The 14,702-nt window shown below is 41.7% G+C and overlaps 1 protein-coding gene across 9 annotated transcripts in view; it reads left to right on the top strand.

Moving 5' to 3' along the window:
• The first annotated feature begins 2,082 nt into the window (after positions 1–2,082).
• The window catches only part of BOD1L1 (biorientation of chromosomes in cell division 1 like 1), a 52,139-nt gene continuing 39,519 nt past the window's right edge, over positions 2,083–14,702 (top strand). For 7 of the 9 annotated variants that reach the window (XM_080933860.1, XM_080933862.1, XM_080933864.1 and 4 more), the window contains exons 1-5: positions 2,083–2,416; positions 7,474–7,598; positions 11,615–11,805; positions 12,281–12,892; positions 13,503–13,658. In XM_080933860.1, coding sequence (XP_080789986.1) covers positions 2,180–2,416; positions 7,474–7,598; positions 11,615–11,805; positions 12,281–12,892; positions 13,503–13,658 — 1,321 coding nt within the window. In that variant the 5' untranslated portion in view covers positions 2,083–2,179. The remainder of the gene's footprint in view (positions 2,417–7,473; positions 7,599–11,614; positions 11,806–12,280; positions 12,893–13,502; positions 13,659–14,702) is intronic. The other 2 variants (XM_080933861.1, XM_080933863.1) reach the window with 1 other exon arrangement.

A 14,702-nucleotide genomic window follows, 5' to 3' on the forward strand; every position in this document is an offset into this window, starting at 1 on the left:
GTAATGATTTAGGACCTTTTATATATTATATGTAAATATTATTTTTTAAATTGTTTATTTAACATATATATGTGTGTATATTTATTTTATGTATATAAGTATGCTATTTTCATACATACCAAAAAAAGGGCCTGGGATCCCATTACAGAGGGTTGTGAACCACCATGTAGTTTCTGGGAATTAAACTTAGGATCCCTGGAAGAGTAGCCAGTTCTCTTATCCTGGAGTCACCTGTCTAGACCCTTAAATAAATTCTTTTAGCAGCAACAACATTTTATTAATTCTTAAAGTTTAGTTGTTGTGCCTAATTAAATTTGTGAAGGTTTTCAGTTTTATGAATTATTCTTAGAAATCTTAGACAAGTTGAATTAATTAGATATATATTTATATACCAAATAAACACCAAAGTCTTTTTATATTATATATACACTTGACAATGCGCACCCAACATATTGCATTTCACCGCGAGTACACTAAGGAAAAACAAGTTATAATCTCGTCTTGTTGTGAAAACTTATTTTGAAAACTATTTACAAAAATAATTATACTAGGTAGGTACACACCTTTAATCCCAGCACTCTGGAGACAGAGCCAGGTGAATCCAAATAGTGAATTCGAAGCCAGTGACGTCTACAAGGCTAGACCTTATCTCAAAAAAAAAAAAAAAAAAAAAAAAAAAAAAGGAAGAAGAAAGGAAGCAGGCAGGCAAGCAATTAAATTATACTTTACACCACTTTAAACTTGACTGATTTTTTTATGTTTTCTTTTTTGCTTGTCTCCTTTTTAATTTTTTGTTTTGTTTTTGAGACAGAATTTCTCTGAGTACCTCTGACTGTCCTGGAACTCTGTAGACTAGAGTGGCCTTGAACTTGAGAGACTCGCCTGCCTCTGCCTCTGGATTAAAGGAACCACCTTTAAGAGCGGATTTTAAAGACAACTCAGTCCCAGGTCACGCGATTTCCCCACTGTGCAACTCTATGATTTACGTGATTTCCTGATCTGCACATTGGAATTAGTATGCCCTAGTGTTACCATTGCTATGATGAAACACCATGGCCAAAAGCAACTGGGTAGTGGGGTCCAGGATGCCGGTATTTTGGTTTACACTTCCATTACCACAGTTTACTATCAGAGGAAGTCAGGACAGGAACTCAAACAGGGTCGGGACCTGGAGGCAAAAGCTAAGGCAAAGGCCATGGAGGAGTAGTTTGCTCCCTCTGGCTTACTCAGCCTACTTTTTTACAGAATCCAAAACCACCAGCTTAGGGGTAGGACCCTTCCCATGAACTGTGGGGCCCTCCTACATCAATTAATTAATTAATCCAACATTAATTAAGAAAATGTCTCACAGGCTTGTCTCAAGTCAGATCTCAGGGAGGCATTCTTAAGTAAGAGGTCCTCTTCATGGCTCTGGCTTGTGTCAAGTTTACATAAAACTCGCCAGAACATACAGGGACTCAGCCTTAGGTGTCATCCATGGACTAACCGTGTACGGTCCCTGCCTGAGACAGGTTCCACTCAACATTACCATAATGAGCAGCAAACCCCCTCGCAGCTAAAACCCGCCTTAAGAGACGGTAAAGGGAGGCTGGTAGGATGAAGCAAGAGAGACAGACACACCAGAAGAGTCTAAAGGAAAAATGGGATGGGATGGGTGGAACAGAAAAAGCGAAAACCCTGAAGTACCATTCTGGAAAGAAACCAGATTAAATCCTAGCCTTGGGAGAGTTCGCCAGCAGCCCCACTGCGGGTTCGCACCGCGGCGGGCTTGGCAGCCGCAACAATAAAACTAGACCCACGCCTCATTCCTGCCTACTCTGAGCTGAGGCCACAGGTGAAGAGCTAGCGGACGCAGGCTCCTTGCCAGATCTTAATTGTCCCGCTTCCCCACAGCAGTCGCCACCACAGCTTGTTCCCGCGCGCCTACGCCTCGCGAGGGCGCTCATGCCTCGAGGCGGCTGGAATTGGACCACGGCGGCCCCCGTAGCCAGACTTCTGTTGCCACTGTCACCGCCTTTTCCTCCTTTCCCTCAGTTCCTTTTCACTTCCGGGGTTGTTTTAGATCCGCTGGTTCCATAACAACATCCCGTTGGCTTCCCTCAGGCGGCGGGACCTGTGTAGCCGCCTCCCTCAGAGCGCCTGCCCGCCTGGGCTCGCGCGCTCCCCGGCCCGGGCCGCCATGGCCACCAACCCGCAGCCGCAGCCCCCGCCGCCGGCGCCTCCTCCGCCGCCACCGCAGCCACAGCCTCCTCCACCGCCGCCGGGCCCTGGGGCTGGCCCGGGAGCGAGCGGGCCGGGAGGCGCGGGTGCCGGCTCCGGAGACCCGCAGCTCGTTGCCATGATCGTAAACCACCTCAAGAGCCAGGGGCTCTTCGACCAGTTTCGCAGGGACTGCTTGGCGGACGTGGACACCAAGGTGCGGGGCTGGAGCGGCGGGCGGCGCGGGGAGTGGGGTCCCGCGTGCTCCGAGGGGCGACTTCCCCGGGTCGGACCCTTGGGACTGTCTTGCACAGGGCTCCTTTTGCAGCCGCTTTTGTTTGTGTGTGTGTGTGTGTGTGTGTGTGTGTGTGTGTGTGTTTGACTGGCAGCGGTGTGCCACGCACTCTGCAAGGTTTGGAATGTTCATTCATTCCCTAGCCCCTGTGTTCCTTTCTCAGGCTAGTGTTTCTTAAATGCCTACTATGTGCCAGACATTACTTGGCCTCAGCAATTATACCGCTATAGTAAGCAAGACCAAGTCGTAGTTCTGAGGGAGACTGGTTTGGAAGCACTAAGGCAAACTGGACTCGGTTTAGTGTTCATTCTTAGTCCCCATGGTCTATTTAGTTTTTTTCACCTAAGTGGGTTTTTGCCCATCAAAAGTTTCTTCGGCTTGTAAACGCCACAAATTTAGCGTTTGCAGATATCGTAAGATGGTAAAGGAATGGGTTACAGTGTGTTTTGCTGGATGTTGAGGGGCGGGTAAACTTGCAAAAAGCAGGGAGGCAAACCTGGGCAGAGGAAAAAAAAGTGGGTTGGGAGACGGAACTGTCGTTTGAAGTTTTGCAACGGTTGCCTGGTTTAGTAGTTAGGTCAAGTCAAGTTTGCTAAGATGAGAAGAGGCAGAGAGATGGAGATACAGCGTATGGAGCCAGCCGTTCGGTTGGAAACGCATGGAGAAGAAATGACAGCAACTTGGTGAAGTGAAAGAAGGATGGGGAGGAGCGTGCGTTAGGGGATTGAGGCCGGGGAGGCGAGGGTCAGCAGAAAGCTTACCTAGCCAAAAAGAGTTGTCTGGGAGGCACCAGGCGCTGACACATAAGGGTGCTTGCAGGTAAGCTGTCATCTTGGCAGACAGCCAAGGATGCAGGACCAAGCAGTTGGTGAGTAAGCTAGGAGAGTATGTCCGGAAGCGGGCGAACGGAGAAGTGTTGGTTCCTCTTGTGGGGTTTTTGTTGCTTTCATTTGGTTTTGTTCCCGGTTTATTTTTGCTGCAGTGTGGGTTGGTCCATTGGATTGGAGTTGTGATGATGGAAGGTTCTCTTCAGACTGGCAGGTCTGAAGAGCCCTAGTTTCTTTAAAGGGGGGGAGGGGTTGCAGCATCTTCATAATCCTGAGCTTTGAGGTCACCTGTACACAGTTCTACCATCTCCTCCATAATAATTCCTCCAAAGAACTTGAGAATATCTTCTACAAGGACTCAGGTCCTGGGCCCATCCCCTTCACCTTTCCAAGTGCTGTAGGTTTTATTCACAGGGACTTCAATCAATTGGGTGTTTATAGGAAGAACAATCTTACCTTGCTTAGAGATTCTCACAGCTATATTATAAAGTCATTGCTGTTGCCTTTTGAACAATATTTTAATAGGAAAATATTAGGCATGGTCAGGTAAACATTTCCCCCATATAATAACACTAGCTATTTGCAAGCAACAAGTGGATATTACACTTTGAGGTTCTTAGAAATCTGTACATCTGTGTTGTCACTGTATATTGTGTATAATAAATTTAATGTTTTTTATTTAAATATACTCTTTTAATATTTTGATGGAGGTGCAGTCTTTACAATCCAACCTTTTATTTATCCCGTCTCCATTAAATATTACTGTTGTCTGTGCCCAAACTTCCAAAAGTAGATTATTAAAAATGCTTCTTGAGGGAAAGAAAAGTTGGTATTTAGTGTAAGGAAACCTAGGCCTTTCTCTTCAAATATGCACACCAAAGTGCTGTTTTCAGCAGCTGACACTGGTTGACTATAGGCCTTTTCATGTGGTTCAAACTTGTGCTTTGTAGAGAGAGTTAAGGGACCACAGAATGTTCTTCTCTAGATAAGATAAATTGTTACACATTTCTAAGTAGTATTCTTTTGCATTTTACGTATTAGAAAAATAGAAATATGACTTAATTATAAATATTTTAGAGTAAAACCAACAAAACTTACCTAAGAAAGAGGAAGATTGGGGGGATAGAAACAATGATAGGGAGGAAAAGAGAGACTGAATGATTATTATAACAATACAATGAGTAGGCCGAAAGAGAGGCAATATTCTCTATTCACATAAAGGACTGTCACTTTATTGCAACTCTTGAGTCTCATCTGCCAATGATAGAAATCTGATATTCTTCGCAATTGAACATGAAAGACTTCTTTCTAAAGTCTTTCCTGTGGTATATAGGCTGAACAGTCAGTGGATTTTATCTGTCACATACATGTGTAACAGTCTCAGTTCATCCACTGTATCCACAAGGAGGCAAGATGTGCCAGTGTCTACTCCCATTCCTAGAGCTATAAAATATAACTCTCCTAGGAGACCTGCAGTCATCAGTGGTCCTTAAGCAAGATTATTTCTATGGCAGACAAATTGACTATCATTTTTGAAGGATTTGTAGCCTTGGACAGCTCCAAAATCTAACTACACCACAAAAGCTGCTCCTTCTAGACAACTAGTCATCCAGTGTCTGACTCAAGCTGTGTGGCTTGAAAGCCATTCTACCCCTTTTTTACTGATTACCAACTGGAGAATGAAGAGGGATGATCAAGAGGCCCAGCATTCTGTCCAGACAAGAACTTGATGGACCAAGAAAATTCGACTTATCTTTTGATGATTGGTAAAGGTAGTTTTGGATAGTTCCTCAATTATGAATGGCTTCTGGTCAATTAGTTCATGGATCAAATAAGTATTCACTGATCATACCTTGTGTACAGACATATTTTAGAAGCTGGAAGTACAACAGAAAACCAGAATCCTGCTGCTTTACAGTTTATCCTAGCACGGGGGCAAGTAAGTAGTGTATAATCAGCTCTGCACAAAAGAATAAAGCAAGAAAAGCCTGGGAAGGCTTACTGTTTTGTTCTGGGTAAGGTCTTAGTTATGATAATATTTGAGCTATCCTTGAAGGAATTGAAAACAAACAAACAAACAAACCAAAAGGGATGCCTTCCTACTGGAGAGCAGAGGGAGTGCCAAAGACCTGAGGCAGAACTGCTGGGAGAAGAAAGTAGCATACACACACACACACACACACACACACACACACACACACACAGAGAGAGAGAGAGAGAGAGAGACAGACAGACAGACAGACAGACAGACAGACAGACAATCTAGTGTATTGTGGATCTCAGCCTAATTGAATCGTTTAAGGTTTTTTTTAGTAGTCAGAAAAGTTTGTGAGTTTTCAGGAAAAGTTAACGGTATGATGAGTTGATAATTCTTTTTTTTTTTTTTTTTTTTTTTTTTTTTTTTTTTTGGTATAGAATAGTTTATTCGGGGTATGAGGAGGGAAGTTCAGAGGATAGTTGTCCCAGATGACAGAGAAAAGCAGAGAGCAGGGTAGGAGGAGGAGGAGAATAGTAGAGGCCTGCATGAGCACCTGGAGAGAGCAGAGGAAGGAAATGGGAGGGAGTTGGGGTAGGAAGGCAAGAACAAGAGAGGAGCAAGAGAGTGATAGTTCTTGATCTACTTTGGATTACAGATGTTTTGCAACCCTAATTTTAGAAGATTTAACTAATCTCTTGGAAGAGGGATGTGAGTTAGGCATGGCAGGCAGGAATGTCAGGATATAAGAAGCCGTGGAGCACTGCTGAAAAAGATAGTAGGAAATGGGTTCTAAATGTCCTCTGATGTGCCTGCTAGGACTTGTTGACTTTAAATTTAAGTCAGTATCTTGCCATATAGCACAAGCTGGCCTTGAACGCAAAATGTAGCCTGAGTAGACTTTGAAATTGCTGTTCTTCTGCCCCAGCCTGGCAAATGCTGATTACAGACATAGACCACCATGCCCTGCTAGTGAAAGAATTGTTCTTTGGGGGAACTGGAATTTGAATTTACTTTGAGGAGACTCAAAAGCTAAATGAACTTAAGTCTAATAAATGCTTGTTAAAAGAAGAAATATATGTTATGAATGTTAGAAAGAAGCAAAAGAACTCAGATCCACCTTCCTCCCACATGCTGGGATTAAATGTGTGCCGTCCCACCCTCACCACCATTTCTTAAACAGAGAAGACCAGACCTCTTTCATTTTCCCACCTTGTGGGTGGGGGCATGGGAGGATGAGAACTGGGCAGTTAGAGTTTCTAAGCCTTAGACAGTGCAGACCTTTTAGGCTGGTTACTTGTAGGGTCTGCCTTGAGCTGTGTGGAGTATTCAGTAGCATTCCTGCCCTCTCTCCTCAGTAAGAATCTGAAGTGCTTTAGACATTGCCAGATTCCCCCTGGATGGGAGAGAGGTTAAAGTCCTTCTTGCTTGAGAACTACTTTTACCCCATATCTAGTGTATCATTCAGTGCTCTGCCCCTGAGTAGTTTCTCAAGTCTGTAACTTCTACCTCATTCATATCTTACCACCCCAGGCCTTCATTACTTTAGTTATTGCATACTTTTGCAGATGAGCTTTGTGTCACTTACACACAGCTGTTGAACCACTGTGTTCATATGTGTAATGAATTGCCATTCTCAAACCTCCTCGTGCAAGCACCAAGTCCCAGTCTGCTTCCAGCTTTTATTTCTGATGCCCTTGGACTCTTCTTCTCCAACTACATTAGACTACCAATATATTGTTTCCCTAGTACTTCTGACATTATGCTTTTCTAGGCCAATGATTCTTTCCTTTTGCTGTTGGCTGTGTCCACAAAGGTCATTCTCATTCCTAGTTGCATCATGCAACTTTGAAACTCATTTTTCCTGTAGGTCGTATGCCACATCCTTTTTCAGGATTTCTTTCCTCCCTCTCTTTGTTTCCAGGCCTCTAACATTAATGTTTGTGTTTTGTTTCTAGTTTTTTGTCTACAAAAAGGGTTGTCTTTTTTTATCTTAACTCTATTTACAAACTTGTCTTAAAACAGGAGGTATTTGTAAGTTAGAACTGTGGAACTTTTGATCAACTCTAAGAAACCTTAGGACTATTAAATATGTAAAATTATTGAACTGATTTTCAGTATTGTATGAATTAAAAGTTTCTAGCATTTATGGGGTTTTGTTTTGTTTTGCTTTCTAGCCTGCCTATCAGAATCTGAGGCAGAGAGTTGACAACTTCGTTGCAAACCACTTGGCAACTCATACATGGAGTCCGCACCTCAACAAGAACCAACTGAGAAACAATATCCGGCAGCAAGTTCTGAAGTAAGTCTGAGTTAGGGGCACAGGCTGGGGTTAAAATGCTGTTGTTTACCTTGTCTGAAAGCAAACAGAAATACTTTTTCCTTTTGTCAGCAGTTTTGGAAGTTTAATGTGACTTAGTCCAGTATAGTTTTGAAGTAGGACCTCCTCATTTCATACTTCTTTTATAAAGTTTAACTCTTCTTTTCCTGTAGACTCACAGTTGAATTTAAGTACTTGAGAAAAGAAATAGCATGACTTAAGGAAAAACCATCCAAGAAAAATCTCTGTGTAAAACATTAATAGATATAAGCGCATGATGTCCTAGACAGTTACATTAATGACTGGTTTTTTTTTAACAAGTAGAACATGACACAGGTCTGAAGTGTCAAGAAATCCCTTGGTTGTAGGTGTTTTCTAATATATATAGCATGTAGCTAAATGAGAGTATTTTCTGTTCAGTCATTTTTCAATCAGCAAAAGACACAAAGAATAAAGGCTGAAATATCTAGAAAGTCTGGAATATTTACTTTTTAAAAAGGACAAACTTGATTTACAGTCTTCTGCTTGTTTTTGAATGTAAATATTTGCTAAGACAAGAAGTCTTTCTATCCTAGTTGTTTAAAGAGTGCCTATTCTTCCTGCTTTGACAAATATTTATACTCAAGAACATTTATAAAGTGTAGTTTTAAACAGGTGAGCAATCTAACTCAAGCCTCTGTAGTGTGATAGTTCCAAGCTACAGGAAGTCCCAGAAATAAAAATGCACTAAAATTTCATTTAGCCCTAAGTAATGCTAGAAACCCAGAACCAAGGAGCTTAGACTGTCTCCCTGTACATAAGACAAGGAAATAGCACTAGGTCTCATGTCTGTGTTTTAAAAGCTGCTTGAGAGCCTGTGAAAGAGTCTGGGTGAGAGAGAAAGATGCCATTGTGAGGCTGGGTAACAAACAGTAATACCTCCTGGTAAAGAGGCAAAGCTGTTTCCTGAAAAGAAGATACTAGAAGGAGTCCATTGAGTGACAGGCCTAGAAGGCTCCTTGTTTTCACAAAGTCCTTCAGTAGAACAGAGTAGCTCTCTAACGGGAGCTGGGGTGCAGCTATGGTGCCCAACTCATATTTCTGTGCAGTGCTGCAGATAATCCAGGGCTCTCTTCCAACACCTCCTGGCTGCTGGCATTTGTAAAAGGCCAGCATTTTACATTGCTTCATTGCCATCCCATTTAGAAGGCATCTTTCTTAGGAGAAGGGTATCTTTCTTTTTACAGTGCTGGTCCAGTCCACAGGGTCCAACGAATCTTGCACTATTTTATTATCCAGTGTTGAGTCTCAAAAAGAACAGGTTTTTGGAGTTTTATTTATACTTTAGTATGTAAATCTCTTAAGATAAGGAAACTATCATTTTATTTTAGGTGAGGGAAATGTGAAAAAATCAATCATTTACAACCCTAGTACAATAAAAGATGCCTTGAGCATAGTTTCATGCCTGGTAAAAGGTAAGGAAGCCAAAGCCCGGCAGCAGTGAGTGAAGGAACGGTGTGAGGCTGAAGACTGGGAGGGAGAACAGCTGCATTTTGGTAATTCACAGCCACTGCTCCTGAGACTTCTGTACATTGTCCCCTTGTTACTCTGTGGGCATGGAGGTCAAAGAAAATCTCCTACCGTGGAATCCAGGGATCCAACGCAGGTCACTGCGCTTGTGCTGCAAGAACTGTGACCGCTGAGAAATCTTGTTTGTTCCATTTGCAGAGCTTTATGTTAGAAATCGTAGCCTGCCTTTGCCTTCCGAGTAGGTGTGCACTACTGTGCCCGGCTTAGTGAAGGATTTTTAGTTGTATGCAAGCTGTATGGATGGAATACCCCTATAAATAACTGTGATCTCAAGCAGGTGTGCACATGCACCTAAAGTACTCAGCCGACTGAAGCCTTTGCAGTCGCCATTTTATAGAACAAATGGCCTACTATCAGCAACTTAAAGTGGATGAACTCAGTAGCTTATTTATGGTTTGATTCAGGAGGAAGGAAATTTTATTCTGTTTATGTGTTCATGCTGCAAAATCTGAAAATGCTGGATAGCTTTCAGTAATGATTTGGACAGAATTTTAAAAGAGAAAGAAGTGGTTTAGTTTTACTTATATACATATATTTTTCCCCCAGTACTAGGAGTGGAATCCAGGTCATCATACATGCAAAACTAAAAAAAAAAAAAAAAAAAAAAAAAAGGCGAATTATAGGCATCTACCACCTTTCCTAGCTTTGGCCCTTTTTTATTTGTTTTTATTTTGAGAAAAAGTGTCCAGATTTACCCAGGATGGCCTTGAACTCTTACCCTAAAATTTTCCTATTGCTCAAGCTGGTCAGAAACATGTGATTAACCTGCCTCAGCCTCCTAAGTGGTTGGTATTACAGACATGCACTAACCAGACCTGTAGGTAACTAACCAGAAATGCTTCTGTTGTCAGCATTTGATTTTCCCTATGGAGACTTTTCTCTCTGAGGTGGCAGCTAGGGAACACCCTAAGGCCGTGAGTCTACAAAGCAGTAACCAGTAGCTGTGGACCCTGTTTTTAAATAAGATCTTCCTCCATGGGAAGGAAGGCTAAATTTAATAGTATTTTTGTTTATAGAAGAAGAAGCCAAAATATAGGCAAATAGAAGGCAACTGAAGCAGTATTTTGGGGTGAGTGGGTTATAGTCTTTAATTTTATGCCTTTGTACTTATGCCTTATAGCAAAACTTTTTAATGATTCTTTGTGCTACATTTGCAATTCATCTTTAAAGGGGACAAAAAAGCCTTTAAGATACAGCAGTGTTTTCAGGATCTGCATTCTGTTCTTTAGTTTTGTAACTTGAAAAAGCAGGTAACCTAGTTGGTTGCATGTCAGCTCATTTTTCTTTCTGTCCCACATAAATAGAATTATGGTATCACATGGCTTCAAAGTGCCTTGGGAATTGAAAATTCAGTCCACCCTCACTTCACTTCAGACAGGTACACTCAGAAACAGCACTTGACAGAGTAAAGATCAATATTTCCTCACCCATTCTATCCAGAAAGATGGGGGCCAAAAAGCAGAAGGTGTCTAGTGTCTAGTCTCCCAATACTGTCCTGGGCACTTCGATTCCTCCTTGTGCATTCTAGGAAGAAACGTGCTCTTAAATCTGTTTTGCTCAGATGTTATTTTACACAAGTACTACTTGCACGTTCTTGTCGCTCCTCTGTCTGCTCTCTGGTGTTCTTAGACTTACAGTTTCTTTCTTCCTTTTCTCCTACACACATCAGGACTCAGCTCAATGTCTTCTCTTTGTGGAGAAGACCTTATTGTGGATATAGCCAATAATTCCGTACTCTTCTCTTTCCCCACAGTGCATTGTGTGTGTTCATGTCTAGGCTCTTGTATGTCGTGTTTGTATCTTTAACCAGCACAGGGCCCAGGTCTGGTTTGTAGTTGCATGGTGGCCAGCATGGTGCATTTTAGTTTGAAGACATTCATAATCTACCTCTGTAAAAGACTAAACCTTCCTATTTTATAGCAGGAAGGTAATAAAAAGAAAGCCAGACTTCTTGAGTTTTATTTTTTTCCTTGTTTCTTGTTTATCAATTTGATGAAATTATACTTTGTGTATGTTCTTTACCTTAACCAGAAACTGTAAGACTTGAAAAAAAAAGTTTATATTTTCTATTTGTAAGAAGAAAACATTTTAGAATCAGGAGATTTACTAAGGCGGGAAGGAACTCATCAGGTGTGAGGTCCTCGACTGTTCCAGGGATGGAGGTTGAGAGAGGCACCGCCTCCTCATGCTCTTCAGTACTGGGGCTACTCCAGACGCCTGTGTTTTAGTTCCTCTATCAGGGATGCATTGGTGGACAGTTCACAAATGTCTTTGTAGTATAGCATGCCAAAACCACTACTGTATTAACTTGCCCAAATAGAGTAATGAAGGCTGAACACATATATAATAGATAGTGTTTTCTTTAAAATAATTTGTGCAAATAATACAAAATTGTTTCTTTACCTTTCTATGAATTGCTTGTGTTTCAGATCAGGAATGCTGGAGTCTGGTATTGACCGAATTATTTCTCAGGTTGTGGATCCAAAGATCAACCACACATTCAGGCCTCAGGTAGAAAAAGCTGTGCATGAATTTCTGGCCACATTGAATCACAAAGAGGAAGCAGCTGGCAGCACAGCTCCTGATGATGAGAAGCCAGAGTCTTCTGTCATTACCCAAGGTGCTTTGCTTTTGCTCTTGTCAGTTCCCAGGTTCTTCTTGTTCTGACTGCCTGGATAGAGATGTTTGGGATTTAGTATATTGCTTCATTTGGCTACTTTAGTGAAATTATATGTACTTTCAATGTTGCCCCAGTTCTCCAGCTAGCATGACATTTCTGTTTTGAAACTAATTTCAGAAAGCATTGCAGTAATGATGAGTGTGTGTGTGCACACTCGCTATAAGAGGGACTGTAACTGAAATAGTAAAGACATTCTTCTTATAATTGCAATGTTCTCAGATGTGTTGGCATCTTTCCTACAAGAGTCTGTGTACTTAGGAGATATTAATTTTTGAGTATGTGTACCAGCATTGTACCTAAAAAGCCTACAGGAACATGCATTTCTGCTCAGCTTATAACAGTTGTGTGTAGTGTCAATGAAGTAGAGGGTTGTACTTTTTCATACATTTATCCAAGTCTTATCTTCTCCTTGAAGGTGCTCCTGCTCTTGGGCCCAGTGCTAATGTAGCCAGTGATGCCATGTCAATCTTGGAAACCATAACTTCTCTTAACCAAGAAGCTAATGCTGCCCGAGCTTCAACAGAAATGTCAAATGCCAAGGCGAGTGAGAGAGTATCCAGGAGACTCTCATCTCAGCCAAGCACTGATGTTAGCACAGACAAGGACAGAGGCTCAGAGGATGGGGCTGACAGAGAAAAGACTGCCCCTGATTCTGGAGGACAGGGGCTAGAAACTGCTCCCAAGTCAGAAGAACCCAGTGATCTCCCTTGTCCAGTGGAAGAAACTAAAAATCATACGAAAGAGAGTAATAGCTTGCTGTTACTAAGTAAGGATGCTCAGCAGGAAAGCAGTGACACAAAAATTAAATCAACAGACAAAGAAAAGAAACCAGATGGTAATGAGAAGGGAGAAAGAAAGAAAGAAAAGAAGGAAAAGACTGAAAAAAAGATTGATCACTCTAAAAGGAGTGAAGATACACCGAAAGCGAAAGATGAGAGACAAGCAAAGGACAAAGAAGTGGAAAGCACAAAGCTTCCTTCCGAGAAGATCAACAGCAGAGCCAGGGCTGCTGAGGGAACAAAAGAAGGTACATGCACAGGCTGCATGGTTTCAAGAGCAGATTGTTCCTTACAGGAAGAGGGACAGTGTCACTTTTGGCTTTTGATTGTAATGATTTGTTTTGGTGATTTCATGTCACAACTTGCAAAACAATGAACGTAACAAGCCATGCACTGAGCATGTCTGTTGCATGGTCCAGGCTAGCCTGAGCTAAATCATTCTCCCCACTTGGGCTCGCTGGAAGGCAGGAAATAAATATCTATAATTTCTTCACTATACTGATGCTGTCTGTTCACAAAGAAAATTAACAGAAAAGCTATAAACTTTGTAATTTGTATTATCACTCTTTTCACGCTGTTCCAAGCAACTTAAATGGTATATGCTAATCTTTAAAATACTAGGTAGTAGTAACAATAATCAGTTACTTAAAATCTACATTTGTATATAGCCTTACATTACAGATTAGTAGTTATTGTTGTGAATAACTATTTTACCTACGTATTTTATTGGGATAGCTGCTTTTCTTTCTGATAGCTAAATTTCCTGTTTAGAGCAGGAAATTTGTAATACTGAGGGCTTAGGCTTTGAATACACTCTTGCGATCAGTTGTTTATTTTGCTTTATTTTTTTTCTTAAAGATTGTTCTTTGGTAGATTCTGATGTGGATGGTCTCACTGATATCACAGTTAGCTCTGTCCACACCAGTGACCTTTCATCTTTTGAAGAAGACACAGAGGAGGAAGTTGTCTTGTCTGAGAGCATGGAAGAAGGAGAGATTACATCAGAGGGTGAGGGTAATGTATTTTTCTCCATGTCTCTGTGACATTTTTGTTAAGCGTTATTTGTGTTCTGTTCTAATGGCTACTTCCTGACTGTGTGGCATAGCTAGGGCCTGCTGGCTTGTGACTGAGCTTCAGGATTGTCTATCTTAGTTATCCTTGTACATGTTACCAGCCCTCGATAAGCCTACTGTTGCATGACCAATTCCATCATTTGATGCTGTTGCAAAATTGGGAGGAGACAGTGTATATAGAGCTGCTTTTGTTTACGTGTGAATGATACTTGATGGAATACAAGCCAGAAGGCTGCCCTCACTTCTGCCACCAGTTAGAAATGTGAGGGCTCTAAATGACACTCTTGGAAAAACTGACTTTCTAAGAGGCCTAACAGTTCACCAAAAGCAGGTATATCATACTCATGTATGTTCGCTTGTGCTTAGAATCCCAGCGCTTGGAAGACTAAGACAAGAGAATAACTGCCAACTGGGTCTATACAGGGAGTTCTAGGTGATACTGCTAGTGTAGTACCCTCCTCAGATAACAACAGATCCTGGTCTGCATGATATAGTTGATCCAGCTAAGGAGCAAGTCACATTAGAACAGGGATGGTATGCACAGGGTCAAGTTTAGACACATTACAAACAGGAGCCCTCTGTGTGTCCTCTCTGGAATTATGGATAACTTGACATCCATTTTTATAATCGGATAGACGATGATAAACCAGAGAAGTTCACTTTGGTCTGAAATTCTTATGTGGGCTTGAGGATATAGTCACAATGAGCTGCCTGCCCTTATGCCTCTATCCCTAAGAGGTCTTGCTACAGGGTCCATCTGTCCATCTCAACAACAGTAGACTTTGATTTGACCTTAAGAGAACCAGGAAAGCAGAAACACATCATGAGCGTCTAGAGATGACTTCTCAGAAGCCTAGGGCAAATGTCAGACCTCTCTGAGCAAAGTTGAAATCCTTATAGAGTTGCTTGTCAGCCAACCATTCCTAAGTGCTTACTAGGTTCCAGAGACTGTGCTAAACAATGTCTTTCTGTGTCTTAACTCCTG

Source organism: Micromys minutus (genome assembly GCF_963924665.1).
Source record: "Micromys minutus genome assembly, chromosome: 1".
Taxonomy (NCBI): Eukaryota; Metazoa; Chordata; class Mammalia; order Rodentia; family Muridae; genus Micromys; species Micromys minutus.